We start from the raw sequence: 22,844 nt of genomic DNA, 5'->3' as shown, positions 1-22,844 counted from the left end.
CAGCTGGGATATCTCTGGAACCTGTGATTTCTACCACTGCAAGGATGCAGTAATAAGAAAAGCTGGGCTTGATAAATCTCCCTCCAGCAAGGAGCTATATTACAGGCACAGAAACTTCTTATAGATGCAGAGATCAGTCTGTACTGATCCCAGGTCCATTATTCTCCACAAAAATGACAGCAGTTTCCAATGGTGCACAAATTACAGTGATCTAGAAAAAGGAAATTCTATATGAATTGTTATTATTTGAGAGGTGGGCATTCTGCACAGTTCATTTTGTGGCTGAGTAGAAAGCTCATCCTAGCCCCAGTTTGCTTGTGGCTGCCTCTTCTGCCTGACTCACTGTAAGTTAGGTTGGCCATAAAAACAGTACACAAAAAGCGCAGAAGAAATGCACTGGATTTAGCACTGGTCTTTCATGCTTCATTACAAACGATCTAAATGGCTTTAGTCAAGGCATCATTCTCTCAGCCTTGGGTTTCCCCATCGGCAGTATTGAGATAATGGTACTGGATTAATTTGCAAGGCTGTTCTGAGTATTACTAAAATAAAGTACGGGAAGAACTTTGAACACTTGAAATCTGCTAAATGAATACTGATCTAGATCATTTCCTGCCTTCGTTCCTTCTCTGGGAGTTTAGAGGAAAACAATTTGAATATACTGAGACCCAGGAAAATGTTGAGTCTATGTGTCACGCACATTAACCCTGGAAGCTACATGGAGCATATGTTAGAAAACATGCCAGCATTCAGACGTGCTTACTATTGCAACTGAAAAGAAATAAAAATGTCAAAGAAAATAATTGTATTCAGCAAAACAAAAATGCTTTTAAACTAGTTTTTTTTTAACAACAGTATATACCTTTAACAACTTACGACATGCACTTTGCACTTCTTAATAATTTCCGCCCAAGATTCCACCCCAGTATATATTGCATTTAGAACGTTTATCCTGGTGCTCAGCTCCACCAACTTCAACCTGGGCCCTGGGTCTTTAAAAACATTCATCTTTCCCTCCCCCATCATCTTTTCTCCCCCTTCAAAACATTCAATGAAATCAGGTCATATATTACGTTGGCAGTAACCAAAATAGTATGATCTAACATGGGACACAACAGAAAAAGTCACATCACATCACAATGCTGAGTAAAAATAAATAAATGATGAATGGCAAAAGCTGAGAAATGTCACAAGGCTGCCATGCTTTCTTACCTGACCTTAGGACTATTTTTTAAGAAATGGACAGGGAGGGGAGGGGGAAACAAGGAGAGATAGAAAGCAAAGAATCAGACAGTGAAAAAAGCACAATGCCATGGCTGAATGACTTAAGACATTCAATGTGGTTCGTTCTGTTATGTTACACTCAGAAATCTACGCGGGTGTTTGGCTATATTTAATGGGTTATAGTAGTGGCTTTCAAACTGTATTCTAGGGGATCCCAGGTCCCCTCCAGTTCTTTTCCTCATTAAGAAGATCAGCAATGGCTGAGACGCTTTGGTGGAACACGTTCCCCTCCCCAACCCTCCCCCTTACTATTGGGAGATGATGTAGGTCAGCATTAGAGCACAAGCTTTGCATGCAAGAAGTCACAAGGTTGAAACTTCAGCATCTTAAGTTAAAAGGCAACAGCTGGCAATAAGAAAGACCTCTTCATGAGATGCTAGCAAGCCACTGCCTGCCAGTGCAGAAAGATGGGCTAGGTGGACAAATTGCACATCCTGGTATGTTCCTTTGCAGTGCACAGTGGCGACAGGGGTGGGTGGGTGGTTTGCTTGTTTTTATTCCAGGGTACACACTTCTTCATGTGGGGTGGCAGGTATGCAAGGAAGCGTGCATTCTAGAACATGATCTGGAATCATCTGCGATGTACAGAGGTTCTGTGGCAGATTAAGCTGATGTGGAAAGTTCCCTAAAAAGTAGTGAATTTCAATGCCATTGTTTGATATGGAATGTTTTGGTTTTGGTGTGTTTTTTTTTTTTAAAAAAAACCCAATCTTTAACACACTTAAGCACATCTAACCTAGTAAAGTCAATCTGGGGTCTGCAGTGGATAGATGCATTTGGATATCAGTTCGCTTCATCTGAGTGTAACACACATGTAATATATTGCAGATGTAAACATGAGCTACATAGTGAGAAATAATGGTACTGTTAAATCAGAAGTATGCGACTTTTTAAGGTTTTATCGAGGAGTCAAAGATGAGCAAAGTACACTCAGGATTTCCGATCTCTAGGAAACAGTTACTATGATGTGCTAACATCCCATTAATATCTGACGGATATGTGGGTCTGCGGAGCTGTCACTGATTCACTAGGTACTACTCAGTAGATTACTACTAAGAGTCTATTTGTTAAAACCACAGAATACAGTTCACAGAATAAGTACACACATAAGTAGCTTAATCAACTGAATTCTATGTTATTTGGGCAACTAAACACAGATGACTAAAATTCAACATAGTACTGTTTAACGGCTATTCTTCACATATAATTCAAAAAGAAGTTGATTAAATGACCAAGGAGGTTTTATAGGCAAAGCAAGAGAATACAGTGCAAAATTAGGGTGCATGCTTCTGTACTCAATGCAGTCACAACAATCAAGACTGAAAGATGCAAACATCCAAGTTTTACCTTGTGGGAGGTGCCACTCCCTGTTAGACAATGGAAGAACTTTTTACAACAGATCATTAAGCTATAGGAAAAAGTCCTCAGGGCTCAGGCTTGTGAGGTTTAATTATTAGCTTCAAAATAATTCAACTGTCAGTAAACAGGCTGCTAATCCACAACCATGAAAATAATCTCTTGAGTTGCTTGTGGTGCCTTGTTTGTTTTAGACGCTAGGCAAGGCCAGATATCTGAACCAGAAATTCCCAATAATATGAATGACTGAATGTCTCGAAGTGCAAAGATAGCAATCACTCATGAAAAAAACTGTGACCTATTTTACTCCCTTGCAAGAAAACTGCTTGTTCCTTTGGTAACAAAACACTGCAAAGGATTTAAGACAGCAATTAGCAATGCAAACAATTGCAAACAGATTTAAACTTTTTTATTATTATTCTCCATCTGCACCTTTTGGGAAAGTGAAGTATCTGGATTAGCCAAACAACCATCTTTCATTTTTTTCTGGCATGAATCTATGTCATTTTCATTCTTGAAAGAAAATTAGTGTCAGTAAGTATTATAATCAAATTATTGAACAAAAGCCTCCCGCCCCCCCCTTCTTGGCTACATGTTCGTTGGGGACTAAATGGTCTGGCTCATAGATAGGCTTCCAGCTGTTTCCAAAGGAACACTTCTGACATATCTAGAGCATGAGCAGATACCAGACGAAGAAGAAAACACGAAGAATTAATCTGCTTTCAACTATTGCCATAACAAAGCCATCACAGAGGGCAGAGAGAAGCATGAAACCAAATAGCAGACGCATGTTTGAATGACAGAGTAATCAGGCAGCCAAATTATGGAACTCTGCTTCATTTCTCCAGTGATAAAATGCACTGCATGGGTGTATATATTATATTGAACATGTGAAGAACATGCTGAATACCTGGCAGATCGGGCTCCTAGGCTGAAGCCCATGTATCCTTCTGCAGGCAGAGAATCATCTCCCAGTTCTTTTAGATCCTGCGGCCCAAGATACTTGTCCGTGTCTCCTGTCATTGCATCTTCACCTGCCAGCACAAAAGCAGGCTGAAATCAGAAGCTACACACAGCCAAAGGAAATGCCTACTGTCCTTCAGTAAGGTTGCTAGAAAGTGAACTCAGTGCATCCCCTGTATTATAAATGCCAACTATATGTTATCTGCACAACTTTTTTTTTTTAAAAAAAGGAGAGAGAGAAAAACCCTTTAAGGTGTTAATATATATATAAGCACAAAGAATGACATTTATCCCTGTAAATCTAGTAGTTTAGCAGGTTATATCAGGTGTGGTGCTAGTCCAATCACTCTAACAGCCTCAGACAGACAGAAGTAACTTGAATGGAAGGCATTCCTTAGCATGTTAACACCCTGTGCTCAAAAAAACGGATTTCGTGGGAGGACTGAGGTGACAACCCCACCCCTCTGAAATGGCCCACTGGCTCATCCCATTACTAAAGATTCTGCTCCCTCTATATTACTCTTTCACCTTTCTAAGTTGGCATCTGAGGCAAAACAAACAAGAAGTCCCTCAAAGGGCTGGATTCAGCCTAATGGCATCCAGTTGCTGAGCCCTAATCTATAGCCTTTTTGAACGAAACTTCTCATATATCCCTCCCCTCCCCACCTACAAAGACCCACAAAAAGCTGCACATTTCACCCTTTTGGTTCAAATACATTCATTTGCTACTCACATTGATTCTTTTATTAGCTTTATAGCTGAATTATGTGTGGGTGGGGTGGTGGTCTTCATTACTGTAAAGATATGGGTGGGGCAGATTCTGGCCCAGGTCTGCTGCTACAACTTGACTATTCTGACAATTGGCCATTTATCTGTTGTCAGCAGCTTGCAAAGCCCTGACTAAGACAGAAATATTGCCCGCCCAGTATACACACAATCTGTATTAGACAGATGGGAATGTAATGGGAAAGAAGCCAAAGACCAAACCTGTGGCTATTCAAATGCTCCCACTTTGCTGTCCCAGTTCCTGAATTTGACCCATCAACTAAATTTCAGGGAATTCCAGTTTAATTTCATTCAGTATTATTCTTTATTTAAAAGGGTATATGTCTCTTAACACATGCCTGCTGTGCTCCCATTAGCACTATATCATGGGGGTTGTGGTCTCTAGACTGTATAAAGACCACAGCACAGTGCAGCCCATCTTTAACCATGGCTAGGGAGCAAGGTGTGAGACCACCTGCTTATTCCTCCTGCCCTCCCCCCTCTCTGGCTCAAATCCCCCTTCTCCTCACAAGCTTTAAAGCATATCAGCATTGTCTTTAAGCATAACTAAGGGTAACCAGAGTTCTCCATTAACCAGGGTTCTGAAACCAGATTCAGATCCTGGTTGTGGTCAGTACCAACATAACTCTTAACCATGGCTAAGGCCTGTGCGTGGAGGAGAGTTCATGCGCCTTCTCACCAGCCCACTCCTATGTGTAACCATGTTTAAGAGATTAATGGTACTGCACCCTAGTCTTGGTGTATGAAAATCCTTCTTGCAAAAACAGCAGGAATGATTTAAAAACATTGGGAGAATCGGCACATGTTTCAGAACGGCCAACAGAATTTTCAGTTCAGGATTAGGAACTATAATATTCAACTTGAATTTAACCTGTCAAGGCTTAAGGGGTTTAAGAAAGACTTCATATTTTAAAATAGTGGGGGAGAGGGATCCATGTATAAATGAAAATATAACAAGCAACAAAAGCATCACATGACTACAAACACATCTCTTATTAAGGATGAATTAAGAGAACATCTTTCCCAGTAAGATAAATTTCAAATGGTCTCCATGCCACAGAATTTCTGGGAAGGAGATGATCTTGCAACATGCAGAGTCAAAATCACTTTCCTTCCAGCTGTGAGGGTCCAATTTTGCAATCACTGCTTTGCTGTGCTAACCACAGAATGTGGCTGAGAAACCTGTGGCCCTCCAGATGTTGCTGAAACCCATCAATCCTAGCCAGCCTAGCCAGTGGTCAGGGATGATGGGACCTGTAGCCCAACAACAGCTGGAGGGTCATAGTGCCTACAAAGAGATAAGCAATACATGGGCGTTTCCTGCTTCCAAGAAGGGGGTGCTGTCTATGTGGTGCTGTTACACTCTGTTCTCCGTGCATTCAAACTACATCAGAAGGAATTCTACTCACACACCAATGTATACAAGGTTCCTCCTCACATGAAGGAGCTGTGCATGGTGTTTCAGAAGACAAGTATAACTCTTTCTAGTGAAATCTGAACGTGCAGACTTTAGGCGATGGAGCAGTGATGTGCACCAGCAGGATTTGCCCAGTCAGACCCACAGCTTCCTCCACAACTTCCTTCAACAGGTGCAGGGGATGTGTGTATGAACTCTACTAGTTCCCTCTTCCAGTGCAATGTCCCCAGTCTATTAAACATTCATATAAAGAAGCCAGTGGCATACAGAGAGCAGAGAGTGATGTTTCTGTGTGTTTGCCAAAGAGATGGCTGGTGATGGATTGGGAGGCTTAGAAGGCAATATAAGCTTAGATGTGGGCCTGAGTGTTTTTAAAAGTTTGAGGGGAAAACCTAATAGACAGTGTCTGGAAAATATGAAAACATTATATGTTAATATTCCACAGTTCTTCCTTGTAAACTGAGTCCTCTAGGTTTAGATGTAACCATTTCATATCCCACATGTGTTTTATCATGGGTATAGGGGCATAGTAATCCCTTCAATAGTTTAACTCAAAAAATGAAAATATAAAACCTGTATAATACTTGAATCAATAATAAAACACGTGCTGCGTTAACACAAGCTTAGATAAGAGCTACTTTGACAACTCTGTACTCGTATAAGTAAAGCATCAGTAGTATTTAACAGCAACTCCCCTTGCTGTTTTGATAAAACTTTTATCACAATACTGCAGGTAACAAAAGCTGGCCCTTGAATTCAAAAGTAAAGCAGTGCAGCAATGGGAGGGTTAAGGAACAGCAACGCACTCCCACCAACTTCACCTTCACCCCATTATGTCACTGTCAGACCTACATTCCAATAGTGGGAAATATATTATAAAACTGCCCCTTGAGGTTTTCGGGTTCCCTTTCCAACTCCCTTTTCAATTTACAGTACAACAGCTCAATTCTAAATGCAAAAAATTATCCCTTGTCCTCCCTTTGGATAAATATTTGTATTTCCTAAAAGTTGCACAACTGAAAATAAGCATTTCACAGAGCATTCCTGAAGCAGTATCTGCACCCCCCCCCCAATGATTATGCAGAGTTTAGGTTAACTATTCCCTTGGCCTGGGGGGGGGGTGTAATGTTAAAAAGCAAACCACAAACGAGGCCCCACTTTAAAGCCACAAATCAGTTCTAAAAATACTCCCTTCAAGCTCTCTGCTGCCTCGCAATTGACCAAATAACAGATCGACTTTCTCCCTGCAACCTGGCAACAGAGCAATTATTTTAAGAAACAGTTTTGTAAAAGCTTAGAAGTCTTGTCAAGATATTTTCACAAGAGTACACAAAATCGGGGTGGGGGGTGGGGGGGAATGAACACCGCAGTAAATACTAAGGTAGAAAAGTCTTACTGTTTTGGAAAGCCATTTTCACCCGCCTGGTCTATAAAACTTTTTTTTCCTGCCTGCCTCTTGATGTTTCCAAGAATTCCTATTAGTCCTATTAGTCCTTAAGCAGCGATTTATAGTTAATCTCCAAACCAGTATAAGAGCCTAATCTCTGTGGGTCATATTCACTTTCCACACACCAGCTGGGCTCTTCTTAACATCTTGATCTCTTCCAGCGCCTGCATTTTACGAAATGTGCGCCTTTGTCCTCTCGAACCTCGCAAAAAAACCCACAAAAAACAAAAGCCACCCGAATTTTCTTCCAAATGTGCAACGAAACAAAAGTTTAAAGACGCAGGAATTGACAGCTGCTGTTGGAGGTAAAGATCTCCTCAAAAAGAAACATACACCACGCAATCTACGGTGTCTTCTGATAGGATTGAAAACTCCTCTGGCAAGCCTAGTCTAACAAGATGACTGAATGGTGACATACAGACAAGCGCTTGAGTTATTTGTATGTAAATAAGCGCACAGCTTGGGTGTCAGGTTCTCCCCCCCCCCCTGTAATTTGATACTAACCGGTCTTGGTTAAACATGCAGGCACTGGGGCAGCCAGAAATCAGGCAAAAGCACATTATGTGGAAGGGAAGGAGGAGGACGGTGCTTTGCTAAAACTGTGTTAGTAAATAACTTTGCTGTTAGACAGGGGCGAGAGAGGAAAGCAGCTTAAGGAAGAGGAGGTGGCGGCGGATCTGAGCTTTAGGCTCGGAGGAAACGAACCCAGCAGCATTTCTTTCCAGCTGTCTTCAGGTAGGGAGAAAGGAAAGGGTTGCTTTTGTCTCCTGAAACCAGGAGTCCGGTGACTCTCCACCTTCAGCAACAAAGACGACTGTGTGTTTACACCCCGATTGCCAAGGGAGGTTGTAAGAGAGGCAACACACCCCACCCACCCCCAGCTCTGCGCGCGCACAAGAGTTGCGTTTCTGGCCAGACAGGAGGGCGGTTACTAGGGCTGGTCCTCGTCAATCATTAACACCGGCACCTTTCCCATTTCACGCAGCAATAAAAAGGGAGAGAACACCAATCTGTCAGCGGGACGGAAGCCTCCGGAAGGAGTGCCGTGGTGGCATGGCAGGTTCAGCCAGGGGATTGCATAGTGCACCTCGCTAACAAAACGCGATACTTAAATTCTTTCCCCATGAAGTGTACACGACACATCTGGGACGCCTGGAATCTAGATGGGATGCTGAAAGAAGTTCATTTGAAAATGCTATTGATTTTGGGCAACTCAGTAGTGGCATCCTTGCAACTGGGTTTAAGACACAGGCTTTGTATGTGCTAGTGCTTTTTGAAATGTTGGGATTTATTTTTTTTTAAAAATATGGATTACTAGCTCACTTCATTCTACAAGGTAAAGGTAAAGGGAGCCCTGACCATTAGGTCCAGTTGCAGGCGACTCTGGGGTTGCGGCGCTCATCTCGCTTTATTGGCCGAGGGAGCCGGCGTACAGCTTCCGAGTCATGTGGCCAGCATGACTAAGACGCTTCTGGCGAACTGGAGCGGTACCTATTTATCTACTTGCACTTTGACATGCTTTTGAACTGCTAGGTTGGCAGGAGCAGGGACTGAGCAACAGAAGCTCACCCCGTTGCGGGGATTCGAACCGCCGACCTTCTGATCGGCAAGTCCTAGGCTCTGTGGCTTAACCCACAGTGCCAATTGCACAGTACTTTATCTCAAATGTATAGAAGTATGTAAATTAAAGTTTGACCAATCAGAATTGCTTTTAAACACTTGTGGGGGCAGCGACAAGGGAGGGAGAGAGAGAGAGAGATGCAAGCTGAAAGGAAAGTGTAAAGTCTCTAGAGGAAGAGAACTCCATAGTTCTATTTTAGTATACAGGTACAGCTCATCTTATGCTGATTTTACATATGTGATCTCAGCTTTATGTGGATCACAATAAATTTTAAAAAAATTAATAGGGGCAGGAGAGCAGGCGAAAAAGCCCAGGAAGGGCCATCTGAGATCTTACACAACCTTTCCAGAGCTCGGAAAGCAAGGTGAGGAGGAGTTTAAAAAGCTCTTTCCACAGCAGAAAAACACTGTGAGGAAAGAGCTTTTAAAGTCCCCCCCCCCTTGCTTCCCAGACTCTGAGAAGGTCATGGGAGTCTTGCAGAGGCCTCATGTGAACTTTCCAGAGCCTGGTAAGCTAAATGGGGGGCTTAAAAAGCTCTCTGCCTTGTGTGAGGGGCAACACCTGCACAGCACCAGTTTCACTGAGGTAGGGATAGTCACGCAGAGCTGTCCTGGGGGTCGTTCTGGCTTCGCACAATTTTGCTTATATGTGCAACAGCAAGGGACATAACACCCACCCACCCTGTGCAAGATGAGATCTACCTGTATCATAAACAATACACTGTGCTAATAAAAATGCACAAATTCATGTCATTCAAGTGGCCAACAGTGAGAACTGAAGAGATCTGCAAGATTTGAACCTGGATTGCAATACATCTTATTGGCTCTTCAAACCTCATGAAGCTCAGCCAATGAGCTCAAGAGAGATGTGCTGGAACTGGTTGCTATCTCTTAGCTGACCTACTTCACTGGATTGTTGTGAGGAGGGGGGAAAGGGAGGGGTCTAGCTTGCCCTAAATGGTCTCAGCCTTGTATACCTGGAGTGCCTCCAACCCCCTTGTTCAGCCGGGAAGAAATGAGCACAGAAATGAGGTTAAAGAATCTGTAGAAAGCAAAGTCGATATTAGCAATTACATTGGGCTGTTTTCAAAGTATGGGAGCTCAGTCCTCCCTGAACACATCTCACCATGGGCACAGCCAGGATTTTGGGTTGGGGGGGCAGGCCTTTTGTTGGGGAAGGCAGAACCTCAGTTTGTGTGTATTTTTATTGATTTTTATTGAGTTAGGAGGGACAACTGCCCCTCCCTGCCCCCCTTGGTTGTGCCCATGCAGCTCACTGCTCCACACAGAAGAATAATGAGAAATGAACAAGATGCTGCTCTCTGCTTCTGTGCTTCTGTGTGGGTGCGGCAGGAATTATGTGTTCTAATCCCTTTTCTCCTCTTCTGCAAGTACTTGTGGAACAGAACTGGAGGAGCCAAGGAAGGGAAGAAAACACAATTAGGGCAATGCTCATTTGTGTTCCCCCCACCCCACCTGGAAACTCAAAATTATGCTGCCCAGAGCAGAGTTAAAAATAAAAAGGGAAGAATTGGGCTGTGATCCCACAGGTCTGCTTCACATGCTCCTCTCTCCACACTTCCAGTGGGTGTGCTGAGGTTTCTCCAATGCAAGGCACAGAAGCTGCATTTTCATGGTGGAGATTTGAACATTTCCTCCCTCTGCATGAGGCTCAAAAGTGAGGAAGGACAGAGAAAAAACACAAATCAGCCACTGCGTGGTATTCAAGTAATTCAGGGGAGATCCAATGAAATTAATGAATATGACCGAGTTAGGCTCATTAATTTCAATAGATCTAGTCTGAAATTATTCAAATACTTTGAATAATGACACCTTGACAAGTTGCAACCTAAAATTAAGTACACACCTGTATACTTGTGCACACCCATTGTGTTTCTTGCTTCATCCTACTGGACAGTTAACAAATGTGGGACATTTTGGGCTATGAAAAGCTTTGCTAAATACTGTTGCAATACTTGGCAAAAAAAAGAAAGAAAAAAGAACCTGTTAAAGATCCAAGGCTTATTTGAAACAAAGGTCTTTTCTTAACATGGTTTGATCTGAATGCAGAAAGGAAGGATGATTGACTGGAATTAAACAAGTAAACAAACCAGTCTGCTTAAGGGATTAATCTGTAAATTGTTTCCTGTTTCCTAAATGTGAAGAAGTTTCACCTTCTGTTTGCAGTTCAGCTGTTAGTATGAACCTGATGAAGTGTTAATGCTTTGGAAAGGAGATGGGATATCTCCTAATATTTACCACAGGGGCTTTTCTGTTTTGGTAGTGTGTCCAGCATGTTGTTTGTGCATGCACTAGCAGTGGGTTGCATCCAATGAAATAGTCGTATTAGCACAAGTGCTCCTGCTTGCTCCTCCCTTTTTTAATTCCCCAACCCCAAATGTGCTCCAGAGGGTTAGGGGAACACCCCTTCCCCAACAGATCTGGGGTGCATGTAGGGGGAAGAGAGGGAAGGGAAATTCCACTGCACAAGCAGAAGTCATTGTGCTAATGGAGAGACTTGGTTGGCTACAACCCAGAATGACTATGTCTTCTGAACGCCAACACACACACTACCAAAACCGAAGGAATTACATGAACTCCTGAGCGTGGATGTCATTTCACATTTCATCTGTGGAAGAAGTGGGGGACAAGGTTCCTGGTGGACATCCACAGCTACTAACAATGAAAGCTATGCCCTACCTCCACTGCCAGACTCAAAGTAGTATGCCTCTGAATACCAGTTGCTAGGAATCACAGTTGCTAGGAATTGTGTCCTGCTTGTGTGCTTCCCACAGGCGCCTGGCTTGTCGCTGCGATAACATGAGGGACTAGATGGGCCATTGACCTGATTCAGCAAACTCTTCTTGTGTTCTCAAGATTCTAATAATAATAAACCTTTATTGTTACTACACCACGTGTGTGCAGTGAAATTAAACTATCCCCCCATACACTCAGTCTTGTTCGCGCTCTGTGTGCTTGTCAGAAGTCAATTACACCACTATTTTTTCCCCATTCAACAGCCCAACAGCCCTCAGATAAAAACTGTTATTTAACCTGTTGGTGCGGCTGACTATACTTCTGTATCTCCTGCCCAAAGGTAGGAGACTAAAGAAGTGCTGGCCAGGGTGTGAGTCGTCCCTAAGAATTTTCCTCGCTCTCCTGAGGCAGTGCTCTCCCGCGATGCCATCTATATTGGATATATTCAGATCACATTGTCTAGAAGCTGTGTATTTTTGAGTGCATTCGTTGTAGCTGCTTTATTTGTATATCTCATAATCAACACTGGGTGAAACACTCATGCAGCCACATATTTTTTCAAGCAAAGGAATCTGTGCCTATGGATGCTATGTGAACTCACTGCATGAGCCTATTTAGTTCTTTATCACAACTATCACTGAGCATGTAGAACTGGAGAATTGGTCTGAGATGCATAGGGAGAAACATATATGATATGACCACCTAATGGTGTCCATTGTCTAGGTAGTTTACAATGTATACGAGTACACAAAGCTTGTTGAAAGGCAGGTATACGAACTTAATCCGTTCTGGAAGTCCGTTCTTATACCAAAGCGTTCTTAAACTAAGGTGTGCTTTCCCATAGCAACAGGGGACTCAATTTACAAATAGAACACACTCAACAGGAAGTGAAACATGTTCTTATTCCAAGGCAAAGTTCACAAACCAAAACACCTACTTCCAGGTTTGCAGCGTTCTTAATCCAAGTTGTTCATAAACTAAGCTGTTCTTAAACCAAGGTACCACTGTACTGATAAAGGAGTATTGGGATGGGACATGGGACAAGTTAGGGAATGAGGAAGATGGCTCAGGAAAAACTGCAGATCAGGAAACAGCAATGTACACATCCATTCCTTAGCAGGACCTTCACCCCAAACTCCTGATTGTTGACTTCTGATAGAGGACAAGGGTAAAAGATAAGCGATTTTAAGAAGATCATTGCCTCTTGCCTCTGAACACATGTGCTTAAGATTTTAAGTTGGCTTGTGTGGCAATACAATGTAGTGTGCAGTGCAATATATTAGGGCCATTGGTCATGCCGCCATGTTCCTCATATGATCTCCTTGATACAAGAAGAGAAACAAGCAAATTGCACAGGACATTTTCTAAGATTGTGGCATTTCATGGATCAATTTACTTATTAAGTAGGAAAGTCACCATAGGACACCTAGTGGATTTCATAACAACCAATAGGAACCACTGACAAATGTATAAGATCTACCTTGGTCTCCAGCACATCTGCAGTGATATGTCTGCAGACACAGGGTTTTGGGTTTCTGCCCCAGTAGGGAAAACTATGGGGACTCCCACAATAACATCCTGTCCCACCACTCAACTCCACCATCAACTGTGGAAATGCTGCAGCAGAAACCAGTGACTGATATTTCTGCAGCAACACAGAACAACTTCAGCAAGCCAGCTGTCAACCATTCTCTCTTCTCTTGACATCATCTATCCTTTCATGGAGTTGTACTGAGGAAAGCAACATATCTAAAACATGCTGGATATTAAAAATGCAACCTGTAAAGAAGAATCATTATTTTCCTGATTTAGTTGCAGTCCTAGGTCTCTTTGAGGCAGATACGTAAGCATTGCTATGTTGGGTGTGTGTGTGTAGCATTCTTGAAGGGGACCCCACTGAAGGGGTCCTAATCCTTCTTGCCCACCAGAGAGAGCAGCAGGAAGGCAGCAATGGTTGCTACTGCTCCACAGTTTTTTAGTACATTGAAATTAGGACATTAGTTCCTTAGAATGTGGGCAATGCGTGGGCTTCCAAATTGTGTGCCTCAACACTGCAGCAGCAAACACCATCAGTGTAATAATTACTCAGAGCTCAGGCATTTGCTACGTAATGTATTTGAATATATAAACAATGTTAAGCTTCACAAAGCATCACATTCAAGGTACCTAATAAAATGTAATGAAAACACTATTTTGCCTTCCACCTTCCTCATGCGGTTGGAAGCTCAGGCAAGACTTTGCATGATATGCTTCCTTTGGAGAGGAGAACAGCAGAAGCCGAATCTTTATAACAGTCTTATTTAAAAATCTGCAGACTGAGAAGATATTGTAGGAGTGTGGAAGCAAGAACATGGGCGGGTAATTACTAGTCCCTAAGCAGTATCCATCCATCACTCCAAAACCCCAAATCAACCTGCTTCTTCCACCGTGCAAGTATATGCGACTCAAAGTACTTTTCAAGGTGGATGTAAATAAACAGCAGTCAAATTATCAATTTACCAAGCACCTCTGGTCTATTGCTAATTACAAAGCAGAACATAGAGAAGGACATCTTTTTATAAGACAGAGATATGTTTGTAACAATATACATCAATACACTACTCCTCCCCCCCCCCTTAAAAGCAGCAATGAAAGCTCTTTTGTTTCAGGCCATATATCATCAGCCTTTTAAACCTGTATTTCCAGAACCTGCCGTATTGTTGACAGCAGGCACCAAATCTATATTCCCATATAGCCCCTGCTGACAGACATTTGTATTTTTCCTTCTTCTGCAATACTTTCATATCTACCACACTCATCAGTTTGTTTCACATTATAATATGCAAACTTTAAAAAAATAAATAAAAAGCAGCAGTAGCAAAAGAGAGTACCCCAAGAAGGTTATTAATGACAATTTGATTTAAAAAGTGAAGAAATAAATCCGGACAAAATCAGAGGGTTATCCTCAGTAATTGCAGTAATCATGAAAAGTATAATGTGCATGAAGGAGCCAATTGTTGCTTACAGAATTAATAAGGAAAGTTAGTGAAAGCAAAGTCAGCTGCATATACATGACCATGTACAATCAGGGCTTTTGACTAAGGAAGCCTACAATCACAGTGCAGTTGTCTTTTCGGATCCACCCTCTGAAGCAAGTACAGTGTGATCTGTCTGGAGAAAATTGCCACGGCTTATTGGCACAGCATACCTTTGGAATGCAGGAGGTCCCAGATTCAAACGCTGACATCTCTAGGTAGAATCATGAGGAATTACAGATTTGGAAAGAACAGGGGCTTTCAGGGCCCCTGTTCAATACTGGATCTACATACAGAATCTGGCAGATGACTGCTCAAGTTCTCTAGTGAAGGAGAACCCACCACCTCCTGAGGCAGGAAAAAGGTTCTTGGGAAGAAGGTCTGGGGGGAAGATTCTGCTTGACACGCTGAATGGCTGTGGCCAAAGACAACCATCACAGATGAAGCAGACCAATATTCTGACATGGTATTAGAAGGTAGCTCCTTGTATCTTTGAAGGCAATTCCTTGCATCCTTACAGGCAATGTGTTCCCAACCATTGTTATACCAGAAAAGGGACTCTTCCCTCTCTAGGAACTGGCCCCACCCACATGTAGCATGTGACAAAAGTGTTAAATTCAAGCTTAAAATTTAATCTCCATACACTCAGATGTGGTTGTTTTTGTACACACCTTTAAATCATGGTTTAGTGTGACATACACAAGCTGCAATGAGCCTTGGGTTCAGGTACTCCTAACTCCTCCTCCTGTGTAGTTGAGAGGAGCATAGAAGCTTTTACTTTTCCCCAGGTTTCCATATCATCTAAGCCAAGCACTGTAATTAACACTAACTACAGTTCATTTCAACAAGCCAGCTTCAAAGAGAAAGAAAGAAAAGATCTGAAATCAGCTTGTTTGAAATTACCCATAGGTAATGTGAACCTAACACTGAACTTAACAGTTTATCTTATTACAGGTAGGTAGCCGTGTTGGTCTGCCGTAGTCGAAACAAAATAAAAAAATTCCTTCCAAAGTGTGCATGCACACGAAAGCTCATACCAATAAAAAACTTAGTTGGTTTCTAAGGTGCTACTGGAAAGAATTTTTTTTTAAGTTTATCTTATGGTTTAAGATAAGTTTAACTTTATAGTTTAAGTTTATCTTATGGCTGCTACTTTAAGGTTGTTAATATTGTTTTATAGATTATAAATGCTGTATTGATGCGCAACCATTCTTTTATATGATTTACGCTGTATTTGTGATGTTCTATTCAGTGCTATTTTTCTAGAAAAAGCGGTACTGGAACTCACCATGAACGCCTCCCTTGTTCTCTCATAATGGCAATGACTCCCACCTGAGAGGTGCTGGAACGGGTGAATTCCAGCTGAAAAAGGGCCCTGCTTCTATTATGTTCTGTCATGTTATTGTTATTTATTGTCTGTAAGCCGCTTTGGGATTCATTTGAATGAAAAGCGGCATAGAAATGTAATACGTTGAATCAATCGATCAAACCAAACCACAGTTTGTTGCACCAGATGACACAACAAACCGTAAACTAAAAGCGGGGGCAAAAGCTTTCGAGGAGGAGAAGAGCGGAGGTTGAAGGCCAACTGTTAAATGCTCCTGTTGATCCATGTTGTGCTAAAATGTAGCTTAGCCTGCTGTGCAAGCAAGGACAGTAAACACAACGCAAAGAGAAACAGACTACTGATAGGAAGAGGTCAGTCTATCTTGTTGGGTTTTCACCAGTTATGCAAAAGCTCTGCAAAATGGTAGTGTATATGCAGCTTTGATTTGTCAAGTTAGAATAGAAAATGGAAATGCTGAAGAGCAGAGCCCACTGCAGTACAAAAAAAGTAAGAAATACCTTCTTCAACATCTGAAATATATTCACCATCACTGAGAATTTCAGGGGCATTCGCTTTACGAACTGCACAATTTAAGCGAACAAAACGTTAGGTCAATTATAAACGGCTGGGGTGGGAAACATACCCGATTTCAACAAAACAATTGAGTGCTATAATTTTAAGTCCCCTGCCCCTCCCCGCAAAAATGATTGAATAACAACAATGTTTTAATATACATTTGTGCTGAGAAATAAGAAGCAGCTCCATTATACATACCCTCATCATCGGACATGTCCAAAACTTCATTCATTGTTTCCGGTACATTCATTTTATGCTTTTCTGTGACAGTCTGTTAAGGACAAAGAAACATCATTACAGACTAAAACTACCAGTAATCTTCACGAGAAATGACAATTTCAATAATATTTAATATTTTTAAAATGCCCACCCCCAAAAGCTCAGCACTTTACACATACCGTATTTTTCGCCCCATAGGACGCACTTTTCCCCCTCCAAAAATGAAGGGGAAATGTGTGCGTCCTATGGGGCGAATGCAGGCTTTCGCTGAAGCCTGGAGAGCGAGAGGCATCGGTGCGCACCGACCCCTCTCGCTCTCCAGGCTTCAGGAAGCTATCCACAAGCCTTGCAAGCCCGGCAGGAGTTCCCGCGGGCTCACAAGGCTTGCGGGCAGCAGCCTGCAGCCCCAGCGAGTGTCCGCAAGCCTTGCGCGCCCGGCAGGAGGTCCCGCCGAGCGCGCGAGGCTTGGGGCAGCAGCCTGTCGCCCGAAGCACGGGGAGCCCTCCGGAGGGTGCCCCGTGCTTCGGGCAGGTGTGCGCAAGGCTTGGGGCGGCAGCCGCGGTGGGGGGGGATAATATTTTTTTATTCATTCCCCCCCCCAAAAAAAACGAGGTGCATCCTATGGGCCTGTGCGCCCTATAGGACGAAAAATACGGTATATTGGATGCTTCCAGATGGTATGGGTGCTCAGTTTTTGTTTGCAGTATCCATAGAACACCATTGGCATCAAAATAATAGCCCATATTCCCCCCCCCCAATCCTGATTTTCCCTTTGCAAAATAAGTCTGATTTTTAAAAACCCAGTTACCAATGCCCCATTTGCAATAGCTCAACAACCCTCTTGCAATATTCAGCTTCCATCTAGAACTCATTCCATCCAGCACTCACTGTGCTAGCAATTCTTACAACGATGTTGTAAGGTAGACTAGTATCTTTATCCAAGATACTTCAGCTATGCACTGGGGGCAAGACATATGGTTTGCAAATCTGAGTTGAAGGATGAAGAGGCATTTTAAATGAGGCTTCGTTGTCTTAATTATTACACTAGTGCTTTGCAGGGGTGGGACAAATAAAACTGCAGAAGCTGTAATAAGGCTTTTGTACTTAAATTATTGGTGTCATGGAGATATGTAAACAAACTTTCAATATAAAAGAGAGAAATCATTCCCAATGGTTTGAAAATATTACTGTACTTTAGTTTTATATTGTGTTTGGTGATGCACTTTCTATGGTTTTAATCTTACTGTTAACTGCACAGCTTAACTAATATCTGTTATTGGCTGGTATACGAAACATGTAAATAGAAATAACAAACAATAATAAAAACAGGGAAAATATTGAATTGTGGCCTGCAGTGTGAGTTTTGGCTCAAATGCCTTTATTGTAACACAGCACTTTTGCTTTTTGCATGATAATCTGTGGGGGTTAAAAAAGAAAAGCTCCAGCTTCTCCCAGCAGCAGTTTTCCAGTTGCCAAACTCTTACTTTGAACTGGTTAAAAATACTCAACAGCAAACATTAATTTATCTTTCCCTGGGTGGTCTGTGTGATTTTTCACTCCCACAGCTGTTCCCACACTAATTATTACTCAGCTAAAAAAATCCACAGGTGTGGCACATAGATACAGCAAATAAATACAAAAACAAAAAAACCCTCCAGTGATAAATTTCAGGTTCCATTCATTTACACTACACTACATGTTATCTACCAATCTGAAGTGAGTTTTAACTACAGATTCCTTAACATTTGTGGGCAGGTTAGACTACATTGGCTATTTATTAAGAACTCATCCTGATTTGGCTGAGATTTGTAGCACAACGTTGCATCAAGCAATTTTTACACCACATGTTCCAGTACATTTCCCCCATCACTTTTCATATGGCAAAATAAATAATAATAATAATAATCCTGATTTAGGGGTTTCTTGCACAAGAGCACCCATCAGCTTTAATTGTGCAACCTGAATTTGCCAGTATGTGATAGAATCCCATCCCAACATAGTGATACCTAAATCAGGGATGGGCAACTTGCTCAACAATGGAAACACCCCATTGGAAAGTTTTGCTGTTCCTATTTCAAACATAGTTCAATAAAAGTAAGTCCTTGAAACTTCATCTTCTTAGGGAGATGGCTGGAGGGAGTTTCAGGGCTATGACAGCCACTGCATCAAATAACTCTGAAGACAAGTTGCCCAGCCCTGTTCTAAGTTGAGCAGCTGTATACTCTCTGACTGCACTAAGTCAAATGTATCTCTGTAAAAGAAAAATTAAAAACCTGACATGACATTCACTGTTGAAAACATAGCCATACTCACAATCGTTGTCATGGTCTCTTCTGTTACCACCTTTAGCGTGTCAACGACCGAAATGTAGCCAAGTCGTTTGGCAATGGCAAGGGCAGTGTTCCCATTCTAAACAAAACGAAATGTTCATCAAAAAGATTCATGTTAACAGGATCTGCAGCTTAAGGGATAACCACAAGTGCAGTTTGCTTATGCTCAGCAAACTGTCTAAAACCAGTTGTGAAATCCACTGGAAGAAGAGGCAAACGAAAAACTTGTGCTTCCCACAAAGCAAATGGTCCACTGCTCAGATTTAGCTGGAACTGCAGACAGTTTGGTTCTCAAAGTAAACTCAATGCTTAATTTGCAACTGTTACATACAAGTAACTCAGTAAGTAGGTGGCAAATTCAAACTGCAGAGCCAAGGGACACTCTGGATGCAATTCTTAGAGTACAGGGAAGTTGTTTCTCTCCCCAGCCATGCATTTCACAGCTCTTCCCCCTCCCCCAGCTGTTTACATCAGGGTAGCTTTTAGTGTCCAATTTGTTACTGTTTGTGTACCCACCAGGGGGCGTTGACAGGGGCAGGGATGTATTTACCCTATGCAAAGGTGTTTTTTGGGGGGGAAGCATGAAACGGCAATATTTAATAACAAAGTACAGGATACATATGCATTTTGGATAATGTTGTGTCAACAATGATTAAAAACCCAGCACTAAAAATGCTGCGAGTGCCCAGTAAACAGGAGTGCAAACACAGCCTTAATGTGAGGCAGAAGGCAGTTATGAGCAAAACATTCTTTTCCAGGAGTCTCCTGAGGCTCTATCTACACTATAATGTCACAGCTTCCTACCAAAGAATCCTGGTTGCTTGGTGAGAGGAAAACTCCCAGGCCCCTACACAAAACTACAATGTCCAGAGTTTCCTGGGAAGAATGAATTATTGCTGAATGAGTTTCTGCTTGTAGCATACATATGCCCCGGGTTTCACCAGACACCACACTTCCATCACGGAGATTAGGCAAGGAGCATAATGACTGAGGGCCACTACATGCAGTGACTGTGTTTGCCTTGGCTACCCCAGTAGCTAACTCCTGGGTCCCTGCAGAAAACGCAAAGTGCAAAGAACCAATGCATGCTTGTAATCATGCAATGTGCAACAGGATTCCCTGGCGACCACCTTTATTTTATGAAGGCCAGAAACTTCATGGGCCTGAAGTTGCAGAGAAAACCTCTTGGTGCTTATGAGCATTATATATGAATTTGCGTGGGGTTGCACAGCTAAGAAGAAGAGGAAGAGTTTGGATTTGATATCCTGCTTTATCACTACCCTAAGGAGTCTCAAAGCAGCTACAATCTCCTTTCCCTTCCTCCCCCACAACAAACACTCTGTGAGGTGAGTGAGGCTGAGAGACTTCAGAGAAGTGTGACTAGCCCAAGGTCACCCAGCAGCTGCATGTGGAGGAGCGGGGAAGCAAACCCAGTTCACCAGATTATAAGTCCACGTTCTTAACCACTACACCACGCTGGCTCTCAAAAGCTAAAGGTTGCTTTCTCTGAATACAAGGGTGGATCAGGGTCTACCATGGATCCAATGGCCCCAAGATCCTCTCAGCTATGCTAGTGTAGAGCTGGTGGAGCAAAACGTGAAAGAATGTCCCTGCCAGATAACGCTCCAGTAGGGCTTTATCTGTTATTTCACTGCTCCTAGCTGAGATATAGAATTACTGTGCCCCGTACCATTCTATTCCCATTTCCCCCCTCACTGTGCTTCTATAAAACCAATATAATTCCTCAAAAAGCAGAGCAGCAGCAGCTGCCAAAGGGAAACGATGAATAGACTAGAAAAGGTGAGGGTGATCTCTTTTACATCTCTCTTACCACAGTGAGTTCATTGGGTGATGCGCCATTCTGGAGCAGGACGTTGATTATATGGGTGTGTCCCTGTTGAGCTGCTTGGTGCAGAGGGGTGTAGCCATTCTAAATAGGAGACAAAGCAGAAAAAAGCCCACAAAGAATGGCGCTGGAGACTCCATCCAAACACACAACCGAGGAAGGAAACAAAGGCGTGGGAGGGAAGGGTATGAGAGAAGAGTGGAATCTCACCTTCGTTTTGGCATTAACTTTTGCAAACTGCTGCAGGAGAAAATTAACTATCTTTATGTTTCCATAATGGCAGCCAACATGTAACGGGGTATATCCCATCTGGAAGTAAAACACACACAAAAGAAACAGGGAGGCAGAAAGAGGAATTAATAGGTGTTTTGAAAATGTAACACGATGCATTTGTTTGTAATAGACTCCCATCCCTAATCCAGCTCTAGAGGCAAGGTGAGAAAGACTATGGAACAGAGCTCTTGTGGAGAAACTAACACAGAGCACTAAGGAACACAAAGACCCAAGACAATTTTGAAACTGGTTGACACTTATTCAAGACATGGGAAAAAACAATGATCTCCCCTCGCCACCAGCTACCCACAGCTCACTCTGGGACAAGACTGAGAATAGAAGACGCTGAACTGCTCTAATGAACACTAAACTGTTGTAAAAACGTGCTTAATGTTTGATTGTGTCATTTAAATCATATATGCATGGAATGTTTATTGGGGTGGTATATCAGGATTGTTTGCTATGAGTATTTTTGAGAAACTGGAAAAGACACTTATTTTTTTTAAAAAAACAACCACAAAACAAAATGTATTTTAAAACTTTTTTGGTCTTTTAAAAAGGTATTTTCCCACAAATTGCACCAGAATATAGATGGGCATTTGAATGTAAATACCACTGAAAGCAATGGAACGAGGAAAGACTGATTCCCGTGTGTATTCGCTTGATGCCCACAGTTCCTGATCCAAGTAATACACTTATGGAAGCCTCCTTAACTGGACAGAGAAAATATGAACATCACAGGGTCCGTGATGACATGGACAGAGCCAAGCTGGGGGGGGGGGGGGGAGCCAAATCAAGTAAATCAATAAAATTACTTAACTGAGGTTCTGCCTCCCCCCCCCCCCACATAAATCCTGGCTACACCGATGTTTGATGGGCTTATGCCTTTGTTTTCATTTCTTCCTACACTGCTAGACATTTGCCTTTCATAAGGAAAAGGAGTGGCACATGAAGAAAAGCCAGAGTCTGCCTTGTTTTGTTTTGTTTTTTTCATTTTGAAGTTTGTTTGTTTTTTTAAAGCATTTTGCTTTTGCTTTCACCTCCATGCATTGCCAACTGTCCAGCAAGACATGTACACATAATCGTTTTTGAGAGGCCTGCCAATTTAAAAACTGAAACCAAAATTCAATGCAACATACGAATCAATAAAGCACGGAGGTTAAAATAACATTTCGTTAAGACAAGAAAAAACAAAAAAAGCAGCAGGAATCATAAGAACTCATTAAGACCAATTAATATATCAATTATAATAATCGAGATCTGAAACTGTCAGAAAAAATGTTTCCTGAAAGCTAACCATTTTAATGGGACATAGGAATGAGTGAAGTCAAGACATTTGGCACATCTCCCAGAGCTGTGCCTTCAATAGGTAAGGAGCCACAACAAAGAAAGGCTTGCTGCGCACACTCACAGATCCCACCTCACTCACTCACAGTGTTGTGTATCAGGTAGACTTCAGGACTTCATACAGGGAGGCCCATGTTCAAAACCCTGAGGTCTTTGGAGGAAGGATGGAACAAATGTGAGAAGCAAGAACAGGGCTTTCATATAATAATGGGTAGGTCTGATGTCAACCACCAAAGTGGGACACTGAATTCTTAGTGTGGGTCTTCTGAACACTATAAAACA

The 22,844-nt window shown here is 42.3% G+C and overlaps 1 protein-coding gene across 38 annotated transcripts in view; it reads right to left on the bottom strand.

Annotated features, from left to right (window-relative positions):
* ANK3 (ankyrin 3) overlaps window positions 1-22,844 on the bottom strand; it is a 393,167-nt gene that overhangs the window by 66,330 nt on the left and 303,993 nt on the right. For 29 of the 38 annotated variants that reach the window (XM_081004830.1, XM_081004842.1, XM_081004817.1 and 26 more), the window contains 6 exons: window positions 21,153-21,251; window positions 20,928-21,026; window positions 19,080-19,175; window positions 16,746-16,818; window positions 16,490-16,552; window positions 3,551-3,674 (listed from right to left, as the gene is read on the bottom strand). In XM_081004830.1, the coding sequence (XP_080860956.1) occupies window positions 3,551-3,674; window positions 16,490-16,552; window positions 16,746-16,818; window positions 19,080-19,175; window positions 20,928-21,026; window positions 21,153-21,251 (554 nt within the window). The other 9 variants (XM_081004839.1, XM_081004810.1, XM_081004816.1 and 6 more) reach the window with 6 other exon arrangements.

Source organism: Podarcis pityusensis (genome assembly GCF_964106645.2).
Source record: "Podarcis pityusensis genome assembly, chromosome: 5".
Classification (NCBI taxonomy): Eukaryota; Metazoa; Chordata; class Lepidosauria; order Squamata; family Lacertidae; genus Podarcis; species Podarcis pityusensis.
Note: the sequence above shows the minus strand (reverse complement) of the source record. Positions and strands in the feature narration are given on the sequence as shown.